The sequence below is a fragment of the Typopeltis vanoorti genome, chromosome 25, assembly GCF_054136105.1.
Source record: "Typopeltis vanoorti isolate ZY-2024b chromosome 25, IOZ_Tvanoo_1.0, whole genome shotgun sequence".
Classification (NCBI taxonomy): domain Eukaryota; kingdom Metazoa; phylum Arthropoda; class Arachnida; order Uropygi; family Thelyphonidae; genus Typopeltis; species Typopeltis vanoorti.
In genome coordinates, this window is record NC_143573.1 from 2901105 (window position 1) to 2927568 (window position 26464).

Genomic DNA, 26464 nt, shown 5'->3' on the forward strand with positions numbered 1-26464 from the left:
GGCTAGACGAACAAGACATAAGACTAATAACAAATCTGTATTGGAATCAGTCAGCTACCGTTCAATTAGACAACATTACCACCAGTGATATTAACATCAAAAGAGGAGTGAGACAAGGATGTGTGCTCTCACCACTCCTGTTCAACATATATGCAGAGGTAATCTTTAAAAAAGCATTGGAAGAATGTCCAGAGGGAATCACAATAAATGGAAAGATTGTTAACAACCTACGATATGCAGATGACACCGTGCTAATTGCAGATAACATTATGGATCTCCAAAAACTCGTTGACAGAGTATACATAGAAAGCCAAAGAATGGGAATAAATATAAACATCAACAAGACAAAATACATGATCATCAGCAAACATCCAGCCTCATCAATGAAACTGACACTCAATGGGAAAAATATTGATCAAGTGTCAAGATATAAATATCTTGGTTGCTGGCTTAATGAACGGTGGGATCCAGAAATAGATATAAAGACAAGGATTGAAGTTGCACGGCAGTCCTTCATGAAAATGAGAACACTATTCCAATAAAGACCTAAACATGGAAGTCAGATGCCGAATGCTGAAATGTTACGTGTGGTCTATTCTGCTCTATGGAGTTGAAACATGGACATTGAAGGTGACAACCATCAAGAAAATCGAAGCCTTTGAGATGTGGCTATACAGAAGAATGCTAAAGATATCATGGACAGAAAAAATTACCAATGAAGATGTCTTAAAATCCATTGGCAAAGCTAAACATCTTGTACAAATAATCAAGAAACGAAAAACATCATATCTTGGACACATCATGAGAAACAGCAAATACCAACTTCTACAAACTATTTTGGTAGGAAGAATTGATGGCAAAGGAACTAGAGGAAGAAAAAGAATATCATGGTTTGACAACATCAAGACGTGGACAGGAAAGAGCAGTGCACAACTGCTCAGATTGGCACAGGAGCGCGGTTTGTTCGCCAAGATGGTCGCTGACCTTCGATAGAAGATAGCACAATAAGAAGAAGAATTCTGTTTACATGATCCATTAGCACAGGATCATATTTACTTAATAATTCTATTAAACCTAAAAAATTTCCATTGTTCGGCGTTCCTATTGTTTCATGGGATCCTCGAAATGACAGATTATTACTTACTAAAAATAGAATTACATCTGCAATTCTTTGGAATAGTAATTTTAGACGTTGCGTTTCTTTATTTATATTAATTTGATTTGTTCTGTCAAAAGTCGAACATAAATTAAGCCTTTTTAATAATTCTTGCCAAGCAATAAAAGAATTAATATGACCAACAGAAAGCTCATGATCTTGAATTACAGATGACAGTTTTCTCCATTTATTAAAACCATATATAAATCGTGTTGATTGATCTTTTCCTCTTCTTTTGGAAAATAATACACAACAAAAGAAAAATACTGAGTCTTGAGCTTTTGAGTAAACTAGCCAGCTGCGAAGCTGAGTTTCACCATTTGGCTTTTTTTTTTAAATAGTACGATGTAGAAAATGATCTACCTTCAACATTCTTAACGAATGCGTCTTGATGAGGTTGTTTAGGTCCGGTTTTAACACAAAATAATCTAAATTTATCAGTTATCATATTTGGCCACAAACTTGGATCATTTATATTCACTTGATCACCATCGTTATTATTGTTTTCATCGTTATTTGCTGTATCCAAAACGTTTGTATAATCAGACGCGTCTTTTTCGACGAATCCCACAGTTTCTACATTTTCATTGAAAAGTTGTGTAGCTTGTTTGGAGTTTTCTTCTTCAGTTGACGTTTGAATTGCAACTGCTGAAGTCGTAGCAATTTTGTTGCCAGATTTATTTTGTAGCCATAAAAACAAATCTACTTGTGACTTTTTGAGATTTTGTTTTTCTTTTCTGCTGATTTCCTTTTTTGACACCAAAAGGGATACTTTCTTGTCATGGACATTATGGGTTAGGCTTTGCCTGTCGAATAAGTACATAATATTAAATTTATTTAATATTATTTACTTATTTTTCTCCCATGAATTGACAAAAAGTTAAATATGTACATACTTTTTACAATATTATAAAATTTGAGAAACACTCAAGGAATGTGTTTATTTTTTTCGTTTGTTTACTTTAGTACATCAGTTTCACCCTTATCTATCACTATTAACTGCGTTGAAATTAACGTAGTCGAGATCTAATCACATGCAGACAACATTTCATAATCCTGAATATTGATAATACATTTCACACAACTTTAAAAATAACTTACCATATTTACTGGAATATAACTGGTCCTCGCGTATAACTCTCACCCCTGATTTTACTTGCGAAAAAACGAAATTGAAAAGTTTCGCATAACCTCGCACAGAAAAAAAAGTTTAATCACGTTCACCTCATGGCAATAGTGACTCGCTCATGGCAATAGATCCCGTGGCAAACCACGCGCCCTCCATACTAGCCAATGCGTCTGCAGGCGCAAGTAAAAGCAGGTCGTTTTATTGTATTACTGAATGAGGTACAAACATTTGCAGTCTGCGTAATATATTTCTCAACAAATAGTGCAATTAGAGACAGCTGAGATAAAAATGGTACTAACTAATGAATCGCATGTCCCTTTCCCCAAAAACTATGCTATTTAGCCGCAAGCAAAACCATATGCTGCACTGGCAAACACTAAAAACTAGATGTGTGGGAGTCTGTCCCCCCCCCCCCCAGCTCAAATGCAGAGCAACAATAAAAATCAACAGAAAGTGTTGAAATTCGTAAACGTGTTAAAGCTAGAAATATATAGTGAATATTGTTATGGCACTTTCAGATATTGAATTTGGTTGAAGAGAATTAGCATTTCAATTCAAAAATTGTCTGCTGACTTTTATCTTTGACTCGCGCGATCTTTTGTCAATACCGCACCGATCATATGCACGTATCTTTACTGGCCTAGTACCATGGCTGTCAGTTCATTAGTCATTCGTGAAGGATTATTCATTAAGTATCTCAAGTCTTGTAAATTACTGCTAATTTTTGCTCGAAATAATGGGAAAGCAGATGGTGCTATTTGGGTGGGATGCACACAAGGAAACTGCTCTCTAGGCAGGAAATAGCAATTGCAATATATGCGGGGATTTTACGAAAAAAACTGAAAACTTTAGTTTCCGAAAATCAATGTAAAGGAAATTTGCCTTTATATATCTAATAAGTAAAATATATTAATTGACAATAAATACTTCCAATCCATTTTTAATGACTTATGATTTAATAAAATCCAAATACACTTTAGAAAACGGATACGTTCTTTACGAAACATGAAAAGATATATCAAATGATGGTAAAGGAGTCACGCCACGTCTGGATGCCTGACGAATGATGCAACAACTGAACTGGACAAGACTCGTCCATCAGTATATTGCGGAGATATATCGATGGCTTGGAAATAGGGTGTTTGTTTCTAATTTTCTTATTACTTATTATTATGAAACAGTTGGTAGAGTTTAATTAATTATTGCATTTTTATTTGGTATCGCTGTACTTAATAAAATTGTATTCTATTAAGTTAAAATATGTGTCAGCGAAGATGTTTGAACTGTATTTTTTTTATTTAATTATTTTTTAAGATGAGCCCCGGGTTGCGTGCGGAAAAAAGTCATTGGCATGCGACTTATGGCAGGCATGTTAAGGGTTGTCCACCCCTGCTCTAGACTAACCATATATAAAGAATACAATAAATATTTTTTCAACGGTTTCGATAACGAGCCAAATGATATAAATGGGTAACAGATTAGAAAAAAACTAATGATGAATCAGGCATTTTAGGGTAAAAACGAAATCATTTTGTTAATTTTTATACACGCATCAAAAGGGTTAAGCAAAAACCCTAATATAATGGAGAAACACAGAGATATTATTATTACCGGGGGCCCTAAAATCCTGTCGATGAAATCCCTTTAGTTATAAGCAAAATTAGAAGAAGAAAAAAAATACGTTTCCGCAAATATGTACCGACTGTGCCCACTCGATCGTGGAGGCCGGGTGCATTTCACCACTGTACCCCCGAGATGGCTGGCCCTGTCCGTATCTCGTGACCGTACTCTTTCTACCTTATTTTATTTTTTTATTTTTTGTACTACTTGAGCACGTTATGCACGTTTTCATGAGATTCTATTGTAATCATGCGCCCTAACTGTATGTTATTCCTAATTTTTGTTTAAATACTGTACTGATGATGTCCTAAGATACTTAGGATGAAATATTTACAATTAAATAATTTTCACTGTGGTTTAGGCGTGTGTGTCTTCTAATTAATTAATTCTTTCTATCTTAATCTAACTGGTGCATCAGTTTCGCTGATTTCATTCAGAATTCGCTGGATTCTAGAGACATGAGTTTCTTAGGTCACTTCCACAAATCAATACTTTCGATGATCACCCTCAATTTGAATTTTTTGCGTACTTCTCGATTCCATAGGACCCCGTTTATCATATTCGGTGCTCATCTCGCTTGACTTATGCGGTAATCCACCTTTTTTCACAAATGCCAGATTTATGCAAATATTGTTATATGTAAAGTGCTCGACCGACTTGATTTTTTCGACTTCTAGTATCTCGAAGTCTTATTCATCTATCACTAGATTTTCTGTTTTCTAAGGATTAATCTTAAGTCCTTCCAAAAGACGCCAGTCAGTCTTCAAATGGGAGGTGTGCAAAGTTGCAAAGTCCAGTCGTTCTCACAATATAAGTCACATCGGTTTAAAAAAAAGATCTAAACACAATAGCCTACGGTCTTTGTAAGGGGAATGTGGATGCCGTTCAAATTTTTTGGCAGCGGTAGGTCCAAAAATGTGCATAAAGTGGAGCATAACCGATTCCCAGGGAGTAAATTGTTCCCGACACCTTACGATCTTTCTTTCCCTCGTCATGGGAAAGGCTGTGAAAAATTCCAATTCTGAATGTATGTATCTGGTAAACGTTCTCATGGAATTTTTCTCCGTTATTTGTTTAGCGAGGCAAATCAAACGCTGCTGGAGGGTTTTACATTTGAACAATTTTAAGTAAAATGAATTCGGTTCCTTCCGACGATTTAAATTTCCACCTTCTGATTTTCAGCTGCTTTTAGAGTCTGCTGTCCACTTTCCGTACTTTTCTAGAGGGCGGACTCATCTGTTGTCATACATTAATAATATCGACACTTTTCTTGTGTTATCTTAAGAGTCTTGTATATCCTTTCTACAGCTCCTTTAGTTTCCCATTTTACAGAATAACAACAAAGTAGGGCAACTTTTTTTTTTTATAATTTCAAATAACGTTTAATGGGTAGTAAATGGAGTTTTTGTTAAATAGTCCGTGGAATCCAATTAGGGTTAATTTTTTTTTATTTCCATATTTTAAAGCGCACTGCGTTTGGATTCACTTTTAAATTCTTTACAGAAGCATCTCAGAATGCTGCTTTTTCTTGAGTTGTGCACCACGAGCGAAATTAACTCTCCACCGTGGAGTGGAGTTTAGTGTTGTTTACACAACTGATGAACACAAATGGCCTCGAGAGCTTTGTTCGCGCCAACGTGTTAAATAACTTCGGGCAGACTGGAAAATGGAACGAAAGAAAATTTTGAAAAGCAAAAGTCACGTGTTTCAAAGACGCGGAGCAAGGAAAAATTCGCTGCGCTTTTAGTTTTAAGATCTTCGCTGTCGTCAGAGCGACTTCACGTGAGGGATCAGATTTCCCGCCGTGATGTAGAGTTAATGAGTTGTCAGCATGCGTAGTCGAAGTAACCTCGTGCCACGTAAGCAAGAAATCTGTTCGGCATTTCTGCTTTTTGGGAGAGAAACAAAATTCTTAAACTTCCTTTAGAATGAATTTTCCGCGTCTTCATTCGGGTTAAATTGGAAACTTCAACTGCCACTCAATCCTCTTGCCCATTCTTGGAAAGACCCGAATTCAAATCCTGCCTCGGGCGAAGAACCTTTATGGACATTTTGAAATGAAGGTGAGTTCGTCTCACATGGAGACGAAAGGTTTCCTCCTACCTCCCCCCCCTGGAAACTGGTTTTTTCATCCAACTAAGTAGACAAACTGGCCTCAGAATACACACACGCACTTCACGTTTTTAGTTGCTTCTGTTGTAATTCGACATTCCCTGTCCACTACGCTAAAACACGGCTAGAAATGAAATATGTGGATGAGAGAGAAAGAAAGATGCAAGTTAATTATGACGAAATTTCTCCCAGAGAAAACAGAAGTGTACTCAAGCAACCTACTGCCATGCTTGTTTGCTGCTGGATAACGTCTTATGGCTTGATTTGGGTTTTCAGATTCTTCTAAAACTTCAGGTTCTAAATAACGAGTAAATTTAGTAATGCTGTAAAATGGTCTGCAAACGGCCCATTCGACGACTTGTTATATCACTGTTTGGTTGGATTTATTTAGATTTACGGCCGAAGCAACTCGCGGGCTATGAGGACAGTGTATTCTGTATCGTAATTGCGTGTGTTCTAATGGCGGTTTTGCCTGTTTGAGGGACGAAAAACCAGAGTTGCGGGGAGAAAAAAACCTCCACCTCCGTATGAGACCTGCTAACTCCTTCAATTGAAACGCTTGCCCGAAAATATTGTGCGAAGAAATTGAGAAAAGAATCGAGTTATTCTTAGCCCATTAAGATTTCCAGCGAAGTGTGTAGAAATAGATGAGAATATGGGAACGAAACGAAGCGAAACTCGAATCTGATCGAGAAGAAAACCAAAGGGACGCAGAACGACATCTCGAGAACACAAAATTTTCACTTCGCTGAAATGAGGTATGATTTTTGAGCGCCCCCCAATTCTTGATGTCCTGTCGAAACCGACATAAATTTACATAAAGCTCTTGTTTCATTTACTCGAGCCATCCCTACGGAAATTTTTTTGCAACGAAATATCTTTTTATCTTTGCCATAACATTTATTGCCGAGCAAAAAATGGCAAGTCTTGAAGGGAAAACGAATCTTTTTCAGTCCATCCTAATTCCCAATGCTGATATTCTCTTAATGAGCCAGAAATAATATATTGAACTCCTTTCGTAAAGCAAGCATGACGCATCGTTTCTAATTTGAATTTTTTGAAGAAAAACAATAAACAAATTACTCCTGTATTATGTTTCTCTTTTTTATTTAAAGCTATTTTAGTACTGAAGCTTCTTTGCATTGTTAAGAGCAGGCCACCTATAGTGGAAAATTTTAATAAAACTGCGTAGGTTCCCGTAAATCTTCCGACGACCCTTGTGCCGATTTAGTTACCTGAATGGGTGGGGGGGGGGGATCAAGAAACACTAAGGTCACAAGATAACATAGATTGCGGTGTTAGGTGTTAGTTACGATAATAGCGACGATTAGAACTTGATAACAGGATGTAAAGAGAGGATGTATTTGACGGAGACAAGTTGGTGAGAGGGTCTTATACGGGGTGGCCCATCTTTATTCTTTTTTTTTTTTGTTATATTGAAATACAGAACCTGGAGTTTTTGTTATGAAAAAACCATATGGAAATGCCTTCCAGTATTGGCTTCACAATGACGGGCACTTTTTTAAGGCATTCCATTACAGCTGTTCAGTGTTTCTGGCGACGGAGCCTTAATTTCTGCACAATGTTCTTCTTCGGCTATTGGAGTGTCTGGGGTTTATTCCCATAGGTTTTCCTTCAGAAAACCCCTTAAGAAGAAGTCGGGAGATATCGAATCTGGAGAACGCCACGGCCAAGTAATTGCTGATATGAGCGAAAAAAAAATTAAACTTGCACGATTTTGGTTCGTTGTTGGGTCGTGAACTTTTCCATGATTAATTTCCCAAATGTTTCAAAAATATAAACATAATCAAAAGTTATTCACATTTTAAACCATTTCGTGACTCATGGACCACCCTGTACGAGTCAGAGGTCATGATGTTATTAAAAGGAAAGGAGGGTGGGAAAGAGCAGTAGATTGTCCTTAAAAGTGAATAAAGTTTTTTTTGATATAATAGAGGTAGTAGAATATTGCATACAATTTAAAAGCATGAATTGGTACACTTCTAAAGAACAATATAAATCTTGTCATAATTATTGAATGATGGATATTTTATTCCTTACCTCTAACAGCAACTTTTTTCCCTCACCAGGTTCCTCCATTGTACAGTGTCAGTCATGAAATCTAACTCCAATGGCGTCAGCAGCATGGTCCTCTCGGAATTCCCGGATGACGAAATACCTCCGAAAGAAACAAACGACCAAACGTATTCGAAAAAGCGGATTCCTCCTTGTCTACGTCACAATGCACTGACCTTGGCGACATTCCTTGGTGTGGTGCTGGGCATCGGCTTGGGGTTTGGATTGAGAGAACTTGGTCCATGGACCAAACGAGAAATAATGTACGTAAATTATTTGGGGGAAATTTTTCTACGCATGCTCAGGTGCCTGATTCTACCTCTCATCGTGTCGAGTTTAGTGTCGGCACTTGGATGCCTTGACACGCGACTGTCGGGGAAAATTGGCGTCAGGGCTGTGGTCTATTACTTGGCGACCACAGTATTGGCCATCGCCCTGGGCATCATCCTCGTAGTGTCCATCAATCCAGGCGGCGGCGAAACGAGTTCTATCGAAAGCAGCATGACTCAGACAAGAGTGACCACAACTGCAGATACCCTGATGGATCTCGTCAGGTAAATCTTTTCGACTTCTTTTAAATAGCTCAATTTAAGCATTTCGTGTATTGGACAATTTCTCTCGTTTTCATAAATGAAACCTAAGCATTTGAAGCAGTATGTACTGCCCAGGGGTTCCACAGGTTTGAGCGATGTCAATCCCTCGGATCTTTTCGAGCGTTCCTTTTCCTCCTTAGGTTCAAGCGACACCTTCGCTGTCAAAGAATGTTCATCTGGAAGTGTTTCGAGTCGAAACATGCCGATTTTTCTCCAGTCAATACACACCGTAACTGAGTGACTCAATGGCGAGCCTCTTCATCCTGCCCGGCAGAAGTTTCTTAGTTGTTTCTTAGTTTCAGACGTCTTCAACGGTAAATAGTAACAATTATGTACGGATCGGATACATTCAAGCGTAAAATATAATGCATCGCAGTATTTGCAATAGAAAACGCAACCGAAGATTAATAATAGCTCAACATCGCGAGAGTTTTCTCCTAGGATGCATTGCCTAACATCCACGCACCGCTAGTTGATTTTGGATTTTTTGTTCAGTTAAAGTGTTTGGATTGTTGTTTCCGTTTCTCATGTTGTTGCCACACGGTGCAGATGATTATTTCTTGTATAGTCTACAGAAAACCCACACAACTAACCTTTATGCGAACATTGATTCACGCGACCATTCGGTATCGTTGTGTGAATCAATGTTCGAAACCACTACGATTTAGGAAGCTTTCCATAATATATGAGGAGAACATACACTGCTTGGATAGAAGTCAACGGACACCTCCATGGGCAAAGTGCATCGTGCCATGTAACCACGGCCGGCTCTACCGACGATGCAAGACGTGCATTTGCACGGGGAGGCAAAGTTGGCGTAAACTATACAAAAAATAAGGGAGAGGGGACGGCAAAATATGCTACTGCACGGGGCGGAAAAAATTCCTAGGAGCGGCCCTGCATGTAACGAGTTATGTGTTTGTAGCGGTATACATTAAAGCAGTGCTTTCCCAAACTGTGGGCCGCGGTCCCCTTGTGGGCCGTTAGTTTTGTTGAGGGGGACTGAAATAATGAAAACAAATTTAAAATGTTTAAAGACTAAGTAGATATTTTTTATCTTAAAAGAAACGTATTTCATTTTTATTATTTCTTTTTTTGTTATTTTTTTAATATTTTAATGAAAAAAATCACACATTGGTGTTGGTTCACAAATTTTGCTACCTTCGTATTTCGTGCAAGCCCCACATTACCCGAACCAATATGCGCTGTCCTCTTCAGTGATACAAAGAGCTTGTATAATAGGACATGGAAGATTGGAAAGCTGTGTTATGGAGTGACGAATCATGCTACATCCTCTACCGAGCAGAGGGGCGGATGTCCGGTGAACGTCTCTTACCACAGTGCGTAACCCCAACTATGAAATTCGGTGTGATGGTATGGTCTTGTTTTTCCTGGATTGGTCTCGGACCTCTGTTTGTGGTGCCACGAACATTGAACTCAGAGAGGTATTTGAACATCCTGGACAATGCAGTGTAACTGACCATTATCTCTTTCATCAAGACAATGCCCCGTGTCGGTCTGCTACTGTAACTGCGTGGTTTGTGGATATGAACGTCACCACACTTGACTTGTCTCCACAGAGCCCTGATCTCAACCCTATTGAACATCTGTGTGATGAACTGGAGCGTCGGGTGAGGTCAACAGACATCTACCCTACAACAGTCCAGGATCTCATTACTTGCCTGCAGGAAGAATGGTTAAAATTCCCATTGATCGCTAATATACACTTTTGAAAAGTGCCCCAGAGGATTGCTACAATCATCGCAGCAAAAGGAGGTCCTATGTACATTTTGGAAAATTATGGAGACAACTACCGTGTTTGAGTAAAACTTTAGTTTAATATAAACTAAAATCCACTTTCGACTTTTCGACCTTTATAAAAGGTCATCTTCTGGAGCATATACAGAAAACAAGCTACACTAGAATCTACATGGTTTGTTAAAGTTACTGACCAACCATTACAACAATTATTGGCCTGACCTCTGGCGAAAAATAAAATAAATAAAATAAAACAATTATTTTATTTATTCTATTTTTATTTTTTTCTTTCGCCAGAGGTCAGGCCAATAATTGTTGTAATGGTTGGTCAGTAACTTTAACTCCATGTAACAGTAACTCCATGTAGATTCTAGTGTAGCTTGTTTTCTGTATATAGTGCATATGTTCCAGAAGATGACCTTTTATAAAGGTCGAAAGTGGATTTTAGTTTATATTAAACTAAAGTTTTACTCAAACACGGTAGTTGTCTTCATAATTTTCCAAAATGTATTCGGATCACCGTGTAAGGCTAAAAGAGAGGTCCTACATCTTAAGGTGAGTGGCATGGTTGTTTGTTCCTCACACTATGGCGTCCGTTGATTTCTTTTCTAGTTGTATAACCTTCAGCGTGAGCTTTATCGTTTTACGGCTGGTAATATTTTTAAAGGATGAATGAATAACCCAACAAGGGCATGCACATACTAATAATAGTATGTATATATACTTTGTCTCGTGCTCCTGCAGCGCAGTCTCGCCACTCTTTCTAAACTGTCCAATGCATTCCGAAACGTTACACTTGGACTTCGTTAGAATTAGTTTTGTTAGTTAAAAACTGTCCTGGTTTTATAACGAACCAAACCAAATTTATTTCTTGAAAGAAATGTTCCAAAAGTAATAATGCCCCCATTGTGAAACACCTCACCCAGAAGAGTGCCGATGATATAAGTTTTGTTTGCCTAAACTTTTTCATATTTTCTCAAAGTAGTCTCTCTTCCCCATTTTCAAGTTTCTCCCATTTTCTCACCTCTACTTCGGCCAGGTCGCTATTTTCATTCTGATGAAAAGATGGCTTCAATTTAGGAAGTAAGGAGAAATTCGACCAGTGGCGACCCGTACATAAGCACTGCGACACTGCAGCACCCCGAAGGAAAAAATGAAAAAATTAAATTTTGTTTGTGTTTATAAATAATAACAACACTGTATAAATGCAATACAACATGTTAAAGGTTACAGCTTATGTTTTGACATTGATTGAATAGTTAATAATTGGATTTGTTCGATTGACGCTTGAGATTATGAAACAAATGCACTGCGATCTAACGCCAATATTCATTTGCGCTAAGGCTCTAAATAGGCGTAAATTAAGGCTCAATGACGCGTATGGAATTATGGGTGATGGTAGAGATAAGGATTCGTGTTGTGGGTGTGTGTTGTTTTCAGTTTTGTTATTTCACGATTCCTTATCAAGATAAGATAAGGAATCGTGACGCGAATGTTTGTTGTTATTGAGTTTGGAATGATAATTTAATTTAACTATATTCTATGTAACACAAACATAGTTTTTTTTTTCTTCTATAGATGGTTGTACTAATTTTCCAATACATTTTGGGTATTTCTTTCCTGTTAAAGTGTGGGAATTCTTAGAGAAAGTCGTGATGGCTCTCGTGTTTCGAGTTTTTCTGAATAATTAATTATATACTTAAAAAACATGTCCTTAAACACACACACACACACACACACACACATATTAGATATAAAAAATCGCTAATGTATCCATGTTGATACTCTAATATATACCCTATGATTATTCTTATGGAAAAAAAAAAAACTATTCAGTATTAGAATTACGCTTTGCCAAAAACATACGAGCAGTTGTTATGTTTAAGTTAAATGTGACACACATCTGTCATTGTCGTCTGTGGGAATTCTTAGAGTATGTCGTGATGGCGGGTGTGATTAGATTTTTCTGAATAATTAATTATATACTGGTGTCACTCAAACATACGGTTTTTTTTATTTTATTTTATTTTATATAGATGGTTGTACTAATTTTCCAATACATTTGGGGTATTTGTTTCCTGTTAAAGGGTGGGAATTCTTAGAGTAAGTCGTGATGGCGGCAGTCTTTCGAGCTTTTCTGAATAATTAATTATATACTGATGTCACTCAAACACACATACTTTTTTTTTTCCATACCTCATCTGTATTTTCTTCTATATACATATTCTAATCAAGTTCATATTTTATTCATAATTCATCCGGATATTTTGATTTGTCTAAAAGTGAGATCTTAAAGTTCAATAAATAAATAAATAAACAAATCGTGTGTGAATTCACGGTGATTTCCAAAGTATTCTTACTTAAACATACATAACACATCAAAGACACTGTTTGTTCTTTTAAGTTTACATATTTATTTCACAGATATTATTTACATTGCCATATGCAAGAAATAGGAATTGAATTTACATATATCACCAATGAAAATGGTGTTTTTCTTGGCGTTACATTTTTGAAAAAAAAAAAAAAACTTACTTTTCTTTCCAGAATGGGAACATCTTGGTACTATCTAGGTTTTCTGAATATTCCAAATTGTTGATTAACATATATTCACAGAACACAAACACAATTCTGAAAAGACTTTTCATTATAGATTACTGTGGCTAACATATATTCACACCACAAAACACACAAAACATAGGAGTTGAAAGATATTTCTGTAAATAACCAGAAAAGCTAGTGGACTACTTAATTTACTTTAGTATCCGTTTGGTTCTCTGTATTTATCTTTCCCAAGGTGTCCATCCTTGGTTGGAAAGTCTATGCGCTGTTTTGTTTAGGGTAAGTGTTATTTCCGGTTTCGAATTCCGATTGCTGTTAGAGTATGGAATTCTGATAAGTGAAATTATTATTTTTTTTTTTAAAACTGAAAAGAGTTTTCATTATAGGTTACATGTCTAACATATATTCACACCACAAAACACACAAAACATAGGAGTTGATAGATATTTCTGTAAATAACCAGAAAATCTAGTGGACTACTTAATTTACTTTAGTATCCGTTTGGTTCTCTGTATTTATCTTTCCCAAGGTGTCCATCCTTGGTTGGAAAGTCTATGCGCTGTTTTGTTTAGGGTAAGTGTTATTTCCGGTTTCGAATTCCGATTGCTGTTAGAGTATGGAATTCAGACAAGTGAAATTTTTATTATTTTTTTTTTCAATTGATTCGTTATTTTCTGTATTTTACTTTTACAGGTCATATTCTAACAGAATAACTGAGCAGAATTAATAAATATATAAAGTATATGAGAATTTATTTTCCAACACTGTATATTTCTGATTAAGTCTTACCTTTTACGGTATCTATCTTATCCGGTCGCCTTTTGTTGTACGTAGGTGAGAAATCGTGTGTTTTGTTTTGAACTCTTGGTTTCCATTGGGAAATTACCAATATAACTATTAATTTTACCTTCGATTCCATGTGCTCTTAACCTATTTCTGTAAGACTTTTAATTCAATGAATCAAAAAAAAAAAAAATTCTCTGGTTACTTTGTGGCATGAAATTTCACAAGAAAAAAAAAAAAATGTTATCTTCCTCCTTAAATTTGTATAACACATATACGACACCCAATTTGTTCATTTAAATTTACACATTTTATTGAACGAAATATTATTTACAAATTGTATTTACTGAATCTAACAATACAGAAAATAAATAAATTGAAAAATACATCAAAGGTTCTTCCATGGTTGTGGAATTGCCATCGTATGGTTTTGACAATGTGACTCTCATCTGAAAGTTTAATTTTTCGTTTGGCGTTCGTTGGGAATTTATTACTGTAGTAAAATTAAGGGTTGTGTATTTATTTCTTTGAAACCAATACGTATACTTCAGAGAATTATTAAAAGCACAGAATCTTTCGTTATGTTTCCAAAAGCATTTAAAAGTACACGTTATGTTTTCACGTTTCGGGCATCCAATTTCATTTAAATCAAGAACAGGCCTCCCTATTAATTTCGTTAATGTTTTTGATTTTTCTCTTCCATTGGCAAGTAATATATGATATTTGCATGTTGATTCTATCATCCAATCTCTTAGTTTGTCGAAAGCTAGTGAACCAATTTCCCGCTTCAGCTGATGGTTATATTTTATTAACCAAGAATTCTGTTTTTTTAACTCTTTCAGGTAATTCTTTCCAACTACAAGGTGATTTTGTCACTGCGTATCTTACACTAATTCCATCAGAAATACGAATTTCTTTAGGAAATAAATTTGAACTCTTATTCAACAAAAATTGTACATCAATTATCCCAATGATAAGTGAAAATTCGTATTTTTCACCCACTGTCGATTTTTCATAATCGTTTTCCTTCATTCTTCTTCTGCGATTACTTCATATGGCACCACAAATAAATAGTTATTTATTATTATTTCACTGATTATTAGCTCTGATCGTATACTTTATGGTAACATTTGTTTACAAAATTCTAAACAATTAGAACTTTTCACAAAGAAACTTTCAAGGAATTTGTGGCTCACCCATTATTTTTGCATTACCAAACACAAATCACAAAACAGCAGCTGCAGTAGATGAACGATTACCTTAAGTCCAAAGTCACTCGACTCTCTGGTATTTTCTTTTAGTACTGTTTACACTTACCATCCCCTACCCTGACCGTTCCTTCAAAAATGAACCTTTTGCGCAGATGACTCAACGACATGTTTTCACATGCTGTTGGATATACTGTTGGTGTGTTTTTATCTTACTTTGTGTAGGGAAAGGTAAAATTTGTATATGTGTTATCTGTAGAGTACAAACATTTTCTCTATGCCAAACTTTAAAGAAGTTAAACTCACGTTTTGTTGGTTTAATTAGGTAGTTCTCTCTTTCTCTCTCTCTCTCTCTCTCTCTCACTCTCTGTAAAAATAAGCAAATTCTAACAGTTCGGATTTTCGATTATGTGAACGATTTGTTTTCTGATAACTCAAATAATGTCAATAGGTAGCATTAGACAATTTCTAAAATAATCAATACATGGATTTTCGTTTTCCACACTTTTTCCCCCCTATTCTGGCATTAATTTCACAGTTGTGATTTTTTTAAATAATTAAACAGAATTGCATTAAGATATAAAGTTGTGGATTTAAATATCAAGATCTAATCAGAATAACTGAGTAAAAATTCACTGTGGAAAAACACAACAAAAACACACATCTTTGTTCATTTAAGTTTACAAATGCACATTTTATTTGCTGAAATACTATTTACAAGTATATTCACTGAGAAAAATTCGAAACATGTAATTACCTAAAAATATTTCACAATATTTAGTTTAGACTCTTAACATTTTCCAATGAGTTCAATGAATAAAATTTTTGTTACACACTGTTTCTTGGTTACATTACATCAAAATAGCTGGTCATGCAAAAGAATTTTTAAATCAGATACCATGGTAACCACACTTCCATACGTTTGGTATTGTGTCAGTCTGGGAATGACACCATGCATCTGTCAGTTTAATGGGAAAAATTATCGCTCAACATTTAAATTCGTCAATGGTAAAATTAGACTTTCAAGATTTTATCCAATTCGATAAAGATTCTTTATTTTGGGACATTTACGAACATTTTACAAAAACTGTTTGTGTATATTTGCTGACAAAAGAATACACAGAATGTTTAGCGAGGCATGGTGTCATTTCCAGACTGACACAATACCAAACGTATGGAAGTGTGGTTACCATGGTATCTGATTTAAAAATTCTTTTGCATGACCAGCTATTTTGATGTAATGTAACCAAGAAACAGTGAGTAACAAAAATTTTATTCATTGAACTCATTGGAAAATGTTAAGAGTCTAAACTAAATATTGTGAAATATTTTTAGGTAATTACATGTTTTGAATTTTTCTCAGTGAATATACTTGTAAATAGTATTTCAGAAAATAAAATGTGCATTTGTAAACTTAAATGAACAAAGATGTGTGTTTTTGTTGTTGTGTTTTTCCAGAGTGAATTTTTACTCAGTTATTCTGATTAGATCTTGATATTTAAATCCACAACTTTATATCTTAATGCAATTCTGTTTAATTATTTAAAAAAATCACAACTGTGAAATTAATGCCAGAACAGGGGGGAAAAAGTGTGGAAAACGAAAATCCATGTATTGATTATTTTAGAAATTGTCTAATGCTACCTATTGACATTATTTGAGTTATCAGAAAACAAATCGTTCACATAATCGAAAATCCGAACTGTTAGAATTTGGTTATTTTTACAGAGAGTGAGAAAGAGAAAGAGAGAACCACCTAATTAAACCAACAAAACGTGAGTTTAGCTTCTTTAAAGTTTGGCATAGAGAAAATGTTTGTACTCTACAGATAACACATATACAAATTTTACCTTTCCCTACACAAAGTAAGATAAAAACACACCAACAGTATATCCAACAGCATGTGAAAACATGTCGTTGAGTCATCTGTGCAAAAGGTTCATTTTTGAAGGAACGGTCAGGGTAGGGGATGGTAAGTGTAAACAGTACTATAAGAAAATACCAGAGAGTCGAGTGACTTTGGATTTAAGGTAATCGTTCATCTACTGCAGCTGCTGTTTTGTGATTTGTGTTTGGTAATGCAAAAATAATGGGTGAGCCACAAATTCTTTGAAAGGTTCTTTGTGAAAAGTTCTAATTGTTTAGAATTTTGTAAACGAATGTTACCATAAAGTATACGATCAGAGCTAATAATCAGTGAAATAATAATAAATAACTATTTATTTGTGGTGCCATATGAAGTAATCGCAGAAGAAGAATGAAGGAAAACGATTATGAAAAATCGACAGTGGGTGAAAAATACGAATTTTCACTTATCATTGGGATAATTGATGTACAATTTTTGTTGAATAAGAGTTCAAATTTATTTCCTAAAGAAATTTGTATTTCTGATGGAATTAGTGTAAGATATGCAGTGACAAAATCACCTTGTAGTTGGAAAGAATTACCTGAAAGAGTTAAAAAAAACAGAATTCTTGGTTAATAAAATATAACCATCAGCTGAAGTGGGAAATTGGTTCACTAGCTTTCGACAAACTAAGAGATTGGATGATAGAATCAACATGCAAATATCATATATTACTTGCCAAAGGAAGAGAAAAATCAAAAACATTAACGAAATTAATAGGGAGGCCTGTTCTTGATTTAAATGAAATTGGATGCCCGAAACATGAAAACATAACGTGTACTTTTAAATGCTTTTGGAAACATAACGAAAGATTCTGTGCTTTTAATAATTCTCTGAAGTATACGTATTGGTTTCAAAGAAATAAATACACAACCCTTAATTTTACTACAGTAATAAATTCCCAACGAACGCCAAACGAAAAATTAACTTTCAGATGAGAGTGACATTGTCAAAACCATACGATGGCAATTCCACAACCATGGAAGAACCTTTGATGTATTTTTCAATTTATTTATTTTCTGTATTGTTAGATTCAGTAAATACAATTTGTAAATAATATTTCGTTCAATAAAATGTGTAAATTTAAATGAACAAATTGGGTGTCGTATATGTGTTATACAAATTTAAGAAGGAAGATAACATTTTTTTTTTTTTCTTGTGAAATTTCATGCCACAAAGTAACCAGAGAATTTTTTTTTTTTTGATTCATTGAATTAAAAGTCTTACAGAAATAGGTTAAGAGCACAAGGAATCGAAGGTAAAATTAATAGTTATATTGGTAATTTCCCAATGGAAACCAAGAGTTCAAAACAAAACACACGATTTCTCACCTATGTACAACAAAAGGCGACCGGATAAGATAGATACCGTAAAAGGTAAGACTTAATCAGAAATATACAGTGTTGGAAAATAAATTCTCATATACTTTATATATTTATTAATTCTGCTCAGTTATTCTGTTAGAATATGACCTGTAAAAGTAAAATACAGAAAATAACGAATCAATTGAAAAAAAAAATAATAAAAATTTCACTTGTCTGAATTCCATACTCTAACAGCAATCGGAATTCGAAACCGGAAATAACACTTACCCTAAACAAAACAGCGCATAGACTTTCCAACCAAGGATGGACACCTTGGGAAAGATAAATACAGAGAACCAAACGGATACTAAAGTAAATTAAGTAGTCCACTAGCTTTTCTGGTTATTTACAGAAATATCTTTCAACTCCTATGTTTTGTGTGTTTTGTGGTGTGAATATATGTTAGCCACAGTAATCTATAATGAAAAGTCTTTTCAGAATCGTGTTTGTGTTCTGTGAATATATGTTAATCAACAATTTGGAATATTCAGAAAACCTAGATAGTACCAAGATGTTCCCATTCTGGAAAGAAAAGTAAGTTTTTTTTTTTTTTTTCAAAGAAATGTAACGCCAAGAAAAACACCATTTGCATTGGTGATATATGTAAATTCAATTCCTGTTTCTTGCATATGGCAATGTAAATAATATCTGTGAAATAAATATGTAAACTTAAAAGAACAAACAGTGTCTTTGATGTGTTATGTATGTTTAAGTAAGAATACTTTGGAAATCACTGTGAATTCACACACGATTTGTTTATTTATTTATTTATTGAACTTTAAGATATTACTTTTAGACAAATCAAAATATCCGGATGAATTATGAATAAAATATGAACTTGATTAGAATATGTATATAGAAGAAAATACAGATGAGGTATGGAAAAAAAAAGTATGTGTGTTTGAGTGACATCAGTATATAATTAATTATTCAGAAAAGCTCGAAAGACTGCCGCCATCACGACTTACTCTAAGAATTCCCACCCTTTAACAGGAAACAAATACCCCAAATGTATTGGAAAATTAGTACAACCATCTATATAAAATAAAATAAAATAAAAAAAACCGTATGTTTGAGTGACACCAGTATATAATTAATTATTCAGAAAAATCTAATCACACCCGCCATCACGACATACTGTAAGAATTCCCACAGACGACAATGACAGATGTGTGTCACATTTAACCTAAACATAACAACTGCTCGTATGTTTTTGGTAAGCGTAATTCTAATACTGAATAGTTTTTTTTTTTTTCCATAAGAATAATCATAGGGTATATATTAGAGTATCAACATGGATACATTAGCGATTTTTTATATCTAATATGTATATGTGTGTGTGTGTGTATGTGTGTTTAAGGACATGTTTTTTAAGTATATAATTAATTATTCAGAAAAACTCGAAACACGAGAGCCATCACGACTTTCTCTAAGAATTCCCACACTTTAACAGGAAAGAAATACCCAAAATGTATTGGAAAATTAGTACAACCATCTATAGAAGAAAAAAAAAACTATGTTTGTGTGACATAGAATATAGTTAAATTAAATTATCATTCCAAACTCAATAACAACAAACATTCGCGTCACGATTCCTTATCTTATCTTGATCTGGTCAGAAGTGTCCACCAATGACAACACGATTACTTATACACTAATATTTCCCTTTCCATTCAAAACAATAACGTCACTTATTTACAAATAACAAATGACGACATTTATTTACAAATAACAAATGACGTCACTTATCTACATCTGAAAACATCACACACCCACAACACGAATCCTTATCTCTACCATCACCCATAATTCCATACGCAAACCAAAACACAAGAACTGAAGCCAGTGACCACATATGCTCCCAGGGAAATTCCTGACTCAGGAAGCCACGCACACCGGAAGCATTTGGTTAAAAGTGTCCCACCAATCACAACACGAATCCTTATCTCTATGATCACCCATAATTCCATAGGCAAACCAAAAAAATCACCCATAATCCCATACGCGAACCGAAACACAAGAACTGAAGCCATTCACACACTTGCCCACATGGAAATTCCAAACATTCCAAACTCATGACGTCACTCACAATGATGTCAGGAAGCCACGCCTACCGGATGCATTTGGTCAGAACCTCCAAGCTGAAGCCATTGACACATATACCCTCAGGGAAAAGCCACGCCCACCGGAAGCATTTGGTCACTACCGCCTCCCATACTACTACTGCCCAAACGGCAGTGTATTTTTAGTATCCTTACGCACGTTATTTCTGTGAGATATGAAACGTTTATTATTGGTGCGTGTGCGTGGTGAACTATTTTTTGTCAATATTATTTTATTTTGTTAAAATAACATTATTATTTATTTATTATAGATACCAGGCTGAATTATGACGAGTGTCACTGTTGAAAATATGAAAATAATTATATTTTTTCAATTATCGTTACACGAAACAAATGCACTGCGATCTAACGCCGATATTCGTTTGCGCTTGTCATTGCTATTGACACGAAACTTTTATTATTGGTGTTTGTTCGTGGTGAGGATGAAATGTTTTTAATGAAGCAATTTTTAATATGTAAATTTATTTATTAATAAATTCGTTACTGATTAGAATTTTTTTTTTTTTTTCTATATGCAGCTCCCCCCACTTAAAAATTTCACCGGCCGCCACTGAATTTGACAAGGCCGTGGCTGTAGGGAGGTTGTTCCACAACTTCAAATCCGATCTTACATTCCTCGTCGTGAACACGAATCCATTCGTCGTTTCAAATTTCAAGGTCTTCACATAGCGAATTTATTCCCGTCCCTTTAGACTCCAGGTCCTGTTGCATGACACATTTACTGTCGCTAAAGGTACTTTCCTGAAGAACGTTTAGTTTAACACCCCCCCCCCCCCTCACTGAGGTAAGGTGGGATATTCCGTAGATTGAAATTTGATTTCGGAGTCCGTGATGGCTCTAACTTTTATGTCCACTGACGACTGGTTCACAAAACAACCTGAAAATTTTCACTACGCCTTTCAACTTGGTACTCTCGGCGAAGGAAATGGGAAGGCAGTTATGCTGAGTGCTTGAAGTGTGTACTTTATTTCTATATTTTGCGGGTATCTCTTTTGGAGGGATTACGCTTGAAACTCCCCTTGTAGTGTTTGGCTACATCTTTGGTACAAACCATCTGAACTGTTTTGGAATTGTTTTGGGAAAGAGAAAACGCGAAACATTTTGGATCCAAATCAGGTTTTTGCTTCGAACGGCTGCCAGGACGTATTTGCGCAAAGCCAGTCGTCCACAAAATAAGATTTGTTCGCTCTGAATTGGACGATGAAATAGTCGGAGTTCAATGCAAAAATTCCCTGGTTCAGAGTGGGAGCACGTAAGCGAACTTGAAGGAACCTGACTGCTGTTTCATTTACTGTTCCACAGTAATGAGTTCTGAAAAAGGCTAAAAAAAAAATCCCATTTTATTTAACGAAGATAAAATGAAGTTTCCGAAAAGTACAGCGTGGCGCTTGTCCAGTGTTTAGCGATGAATTACTTCAGGATTTCGTGAGCCGCTCTTCATTTAATTTGCTGCTTCCATTTTGTGAGCCATCCTGTTTGACATTATCAACCTTCTCTTATTAGTCATAAATGTGCGGAACGAAGGTGATTATTTTCAATTAAGCATCCTAGAAGTCATTTAGAATGTTTTCTATTTGTATATTGATGTGTATATAAGCATCTCCAGGATTGTTTCCATCCTCATCTCGGGGAAGAGAGAGAGAAAAAGAAAATATTTTCAAGGTCAGTCGACATTAATATGCTTGGGGGAGATTTCCGATCAGAACTTTAATCTTCTAATGCGTTTTTAGGCATCCAGAGTTCCAAATACATTCTTTAATTTTATATATAATTTTTTTTTTTTTTTAGCCTGCGACTGGCTTTGTGCATCGCCGGTAAGAACCATTTAATGAATTAATATCGGCTGACATTTAATGCGAATTTTTTTATGAACCAAATGAAAACGCCCTTGAAGTAAATTTGCGCAAGCGCAGGTCATGCTTTTATACGGAGTATTTTCTTTTGTGATGAACATTGAGAGGTGTTTTGGACTCGAGGGTCTCTCGATCAATCTGGCTAAACGGCATTCAGAATATCGTTATTTCAATAATGGTATGATAAAATTAGTAACTAGATAGGGGTTGGTAGATATGTTACTGTTGCTTAGAGTGGTTTCGATGCGTTCAACTTCAGATCTCTCGTGCAAAGTCGACTGCTTGAAACTAAGGAAACATTTCTCTGTTAATTCTATCTGCGTCTGTATTAAGCATCGCAATTGCTTTAAGCATTAGTCTTATGTATAAACAACTAATGGCAACTCATGATTAAAATGTTGGGTTCGATAACATGTTGGACAAGTTTAAATTATTCTAGCTCATGGAGTTTAATTTAAATTCCATGAGCTAGAATAATTTAATTTAATATATATGAACGGCTGCAGATTGGCCGAAGTAGCATGGGTAATAGGTGCAAGGAATTTGAGAGTAGACAAAACTGAATTGTTTCCATCTAAACTTGTTTGATTCGCGATTGTCACCTTGTTCAATACGTGTCTGATGCTAGTACGACAGTAGAGGAGATTAGCTGTTAATTTATTAGTAAACTTTCCATTTATTCTTGGCATGTCCTGTATTAAATGGAATACAGTGGTCTGTATTTAGGACTTAGGCAGCCATCAAATAGTTCTTGCAAAGAGGGGAAAAAGAGGAGAAAACTGAACGGTTTCATAGTAATAATCTTTAAACAATTATAAGACTGCATTAATGGGACGTATGTTTGTTTATCCATACAGAGCACCACAATAATTATCAGTTTCCTGCATTGAAAACCGGTTGAATTTTTTTCTTTGCATAGTCGGATCACTTTTGCTGCTATCCATTCGAAATGAAATTCACGATTAGTATTCAAATCGTTGTTTCCGTTGGACTGCTTTAATACACAGTTTAGGCGAAGCAAATTGTGGCAGCGCATGCGCCAAACACGGTTCAGTTGGCCTTAAATTTATTCGAATGTGTGCCTTTAACACGTTCATTGGCAATCACGCGACATCGCACGATGCGAGTTCTCACCAAACGGCCGATCACGCGTTATCGCGTGGACGTCGCTAAATAAATAAATAAAAATTAAAAAAATTTGGCCACCACACGAAATTCCAATTTTCAGCTTGGCAATGAAAGTGTTAATGAAATGACAAATTTTTGTAATCCTAAATCCCACGTTTACATTGTTCAAGCAGTGGCAGTTTGCTTTTCTTTTAACGACACGCGCAGTTTGATATATATCCATTCTCTTTTTTTTCACTAAGGATGTGATTATTGATAAAACTGAGCTCCGAGTCGTGTTTACTTCTTTGGAAACAAAATTCATTCCTCCCAATGACATTGCACACTCGGCGTTCTTGCTGATTCTTTTCGGAAAAGAGATGGAATGTTCTAGTTGGCAGACCAATGCATTGAGCAATTTTTTGGATGTGGTCCAGTAGTCGGATCGTTGCCTTCATCGATCTCTTTATAATAACCGAATTTACTGCAACCTTACTTAGTTTAACAATTCAACTTCCTATGCAGTGGCAAATTGCTACCCCTTGGAGGAGCAATAATTACCTCTACTCCCCCCAACGTTCAGAACCCCTGGGGGGGGGGCTTGAATGAAGAATAAGTCGCACGTATTCTTTACAAGAGATGAAGAGGCTGCCTCTGACTATTCATCTGCCGTGCTACATTAGTAAAGCTGGAGCTTCGATTGGACCTTCACCAAAGGGTGCATTTTTTTTTATTTGCTGAGGAGTATTTCCTGTTTTACAGATACTTGATTACTCTAATAAGTATCTAAAATTTGTCAGTTTTTTTTCTCTCAAAAAAACTGCCACCTGTGCTGTCCTCGCACACAAAGAACTGTTGGCGTTCCGTGAAAATGCTTCACTAAACGAAAATCGCTTAAATTCTACACTCCTTAAAAAGAAAGAAGTGGATGCTAAAAATAAAATAAAAATCTCTGCACCACATGAGGGAAAAAAATGCGCTTTGCTTACTAAAACGAATGCTTGCTTTATTTTCATAAACCAATCCAGTTAATTTACTTGCTCAATCATATTTTAACCAAGGGTATTATTCCCCACTAGTGGAATAGCCCCACGAGCATTATTCCACAGCAGGAAATGTTAATCAAATTCACTGGTTGAGAATTGCTGTGTGTGAGTGAGGGGGGGGGGACAACACGCCTACTTAGAGCATCCCAGACAGTCTACCTGGAGGCGTCGTTGACTAGTCCATATGTACGATAGTCTTCTTTAAGATATTGGTCAACGAGCTTCGAGGGGCGACCGCTATCGTCTTGTAAGATAAACGTTTCCCGTGTTGCACACGAACGAACATAGGGGGGTTCAGGACCTTGTCTGTGTAAATTGTAGCGTTCATAGCTCGGCTGGGAAGCGCATGAAGGTCGGTGCACCCACCCAAGAAATGCAATTACATTTTCAGTTGAATAACAATTTAACTTAATTTTTTGTATAAAAAACATTGCACTCTTGTGTGAAAATCACTTCCCCCCCCCCCCCTTGTCTAGGCTAACCCAATTTTCTGCTCGGAAGACATCACTTGCGCATTTGCTTCCCTTGCTTAGAGGGAATCTTGTCTGCCGGAGATTCTCAGATTGACATTTTCATACTATAGAACAACAGTTTGTTCGTTGGATCCGATGGGTCGCAATTGCAGAGTTGCTCTGCTCATTTAATCGAATATTCTTCCAGTTTGATGAGAGTAGTTCATTGTGCGCGCACACGCACAATGTCTCGAAGAGATGACCACCGTGGTCATCTTTTTTGGTCCAAAAAGATACAGAAATGAAAGACAAGGAAACGAGAAATATTGAGATTTAAACTGTCTTGAATTCTGAATATTTGCATTACTCCTTACTCTTGAATCAAAAACGATATAGGTAGTACTCGTCAGCAACGACTGCAGATATTTATTAATTTACAATTAGTTTCATTGCAATAACAGAACTCCCACTGACTCGATAAAAATTAAGATTCAAATTTTCATTTAAATAACGACTCGGATCAGGCGACTCACTGCATTTTATCCCTTACGGAAATAAGGAAAATGTTGATTTTGCAATCGCAGACAAACATCGCTAATTAAACAAAATAGGCGTCATTCTAAGTGTGTTTTGATTACTATTTCGTCCAACCAAATGCTTTTGTAACGGGAAACAGCACAAAGATTAAATATAATCCAAATAGTAACGGAAGAAGGCTATTTTTGTTACATTACTAAACTTGATTGGTGGAGTGTAGCTTATCCGATAGGCCTGGCCATAGACTACGTTTGACTAACACAGTCACTCATTGCAGTTAACCTTCACGGTGCGTTGCATTTTATGAATGGAGATGAGCTCAATTTGAAATGAATCTGCTGTGGGCAGCATTCGGTTAGTTCACCTGATTCGACAGCTTGAGTTGCCTTCGTGGAAAGCACTTCAGGAGCTGAAATGTTAAACATTTGTTTGAAACAAATTTGCAAGCAGCACAAATAACCTTATAAGGAGATCATAAAATGGGAATAAAAGCTGAAAATTCATCTGAAAACAGTCGAAACCCAACTGAACGACAACGCTCGGAAATTCTTTTGATCACGTGATATCTCGCAACCTTCACGTGCCACAACTGTACGATGTAAGCGCTAATTTTCCTAGAAACGTTAAAATTATACATAACCGTCTGACACACATTTAAAATAACTGCGGATGAATACAGCAGGCGAAATATCAGGATAACTTGTTTGCCTTGGTGACGTAATGTGCGATTCTCGCCAGTTCAGGTGTGGACGATTCTTGCTGGTTGCACAAGAACAGCATTTGCGAAGGATTTTCCTTTAGAGGTAAATTATCTGCCCTCGCACGGCGAGCAGCGATTTTCCAAACGTGCACGTTCCATTTATAAACACGGCACTCGTTTCTTAGCTTTTTTACGAGGCGGGTGTCGATCTACAGTGAACTAGTCATTTCAGGATTTCTCATGTTTTGGATTTCAATACTCAGAACACACCAGTATGTAAATATGCCCTGGGCCTATCTACACACTAATCTGTTTTTAGACTGTAGGTTTAAACTTTTCACAATCGTACAAAATCAGAACTAACCCAGAATAAAATCAG

The 26464-nt window shown here is 35.9% G+C and overlaps 1 protein-coding gene across 3 annotated transcripts in view; it reads left to right on the top strand.

Annotated features, from left to right (window-relative positions):
* The window catches only part of Eaat1 (Excitatory amino acid transporter 1), a 152382-nt gene that overhangs the window by 89563 nt on the left and 36355 nt on the right, over positions 1–26464 (top strand). For all 3 annotated transcript variants that reach the window (XM_090414374.1, XM_090414375.1, XM_090414376.1), the window contains exon 2: positions 8108–8647. In XM_090414374.1, the coding sequence (XP_090270500.1) occupies positions 8108–8647 (540 nt within the window). The remainder of the gene's footprint in view (positions 1–8107; positions 8648–26464) is intronic.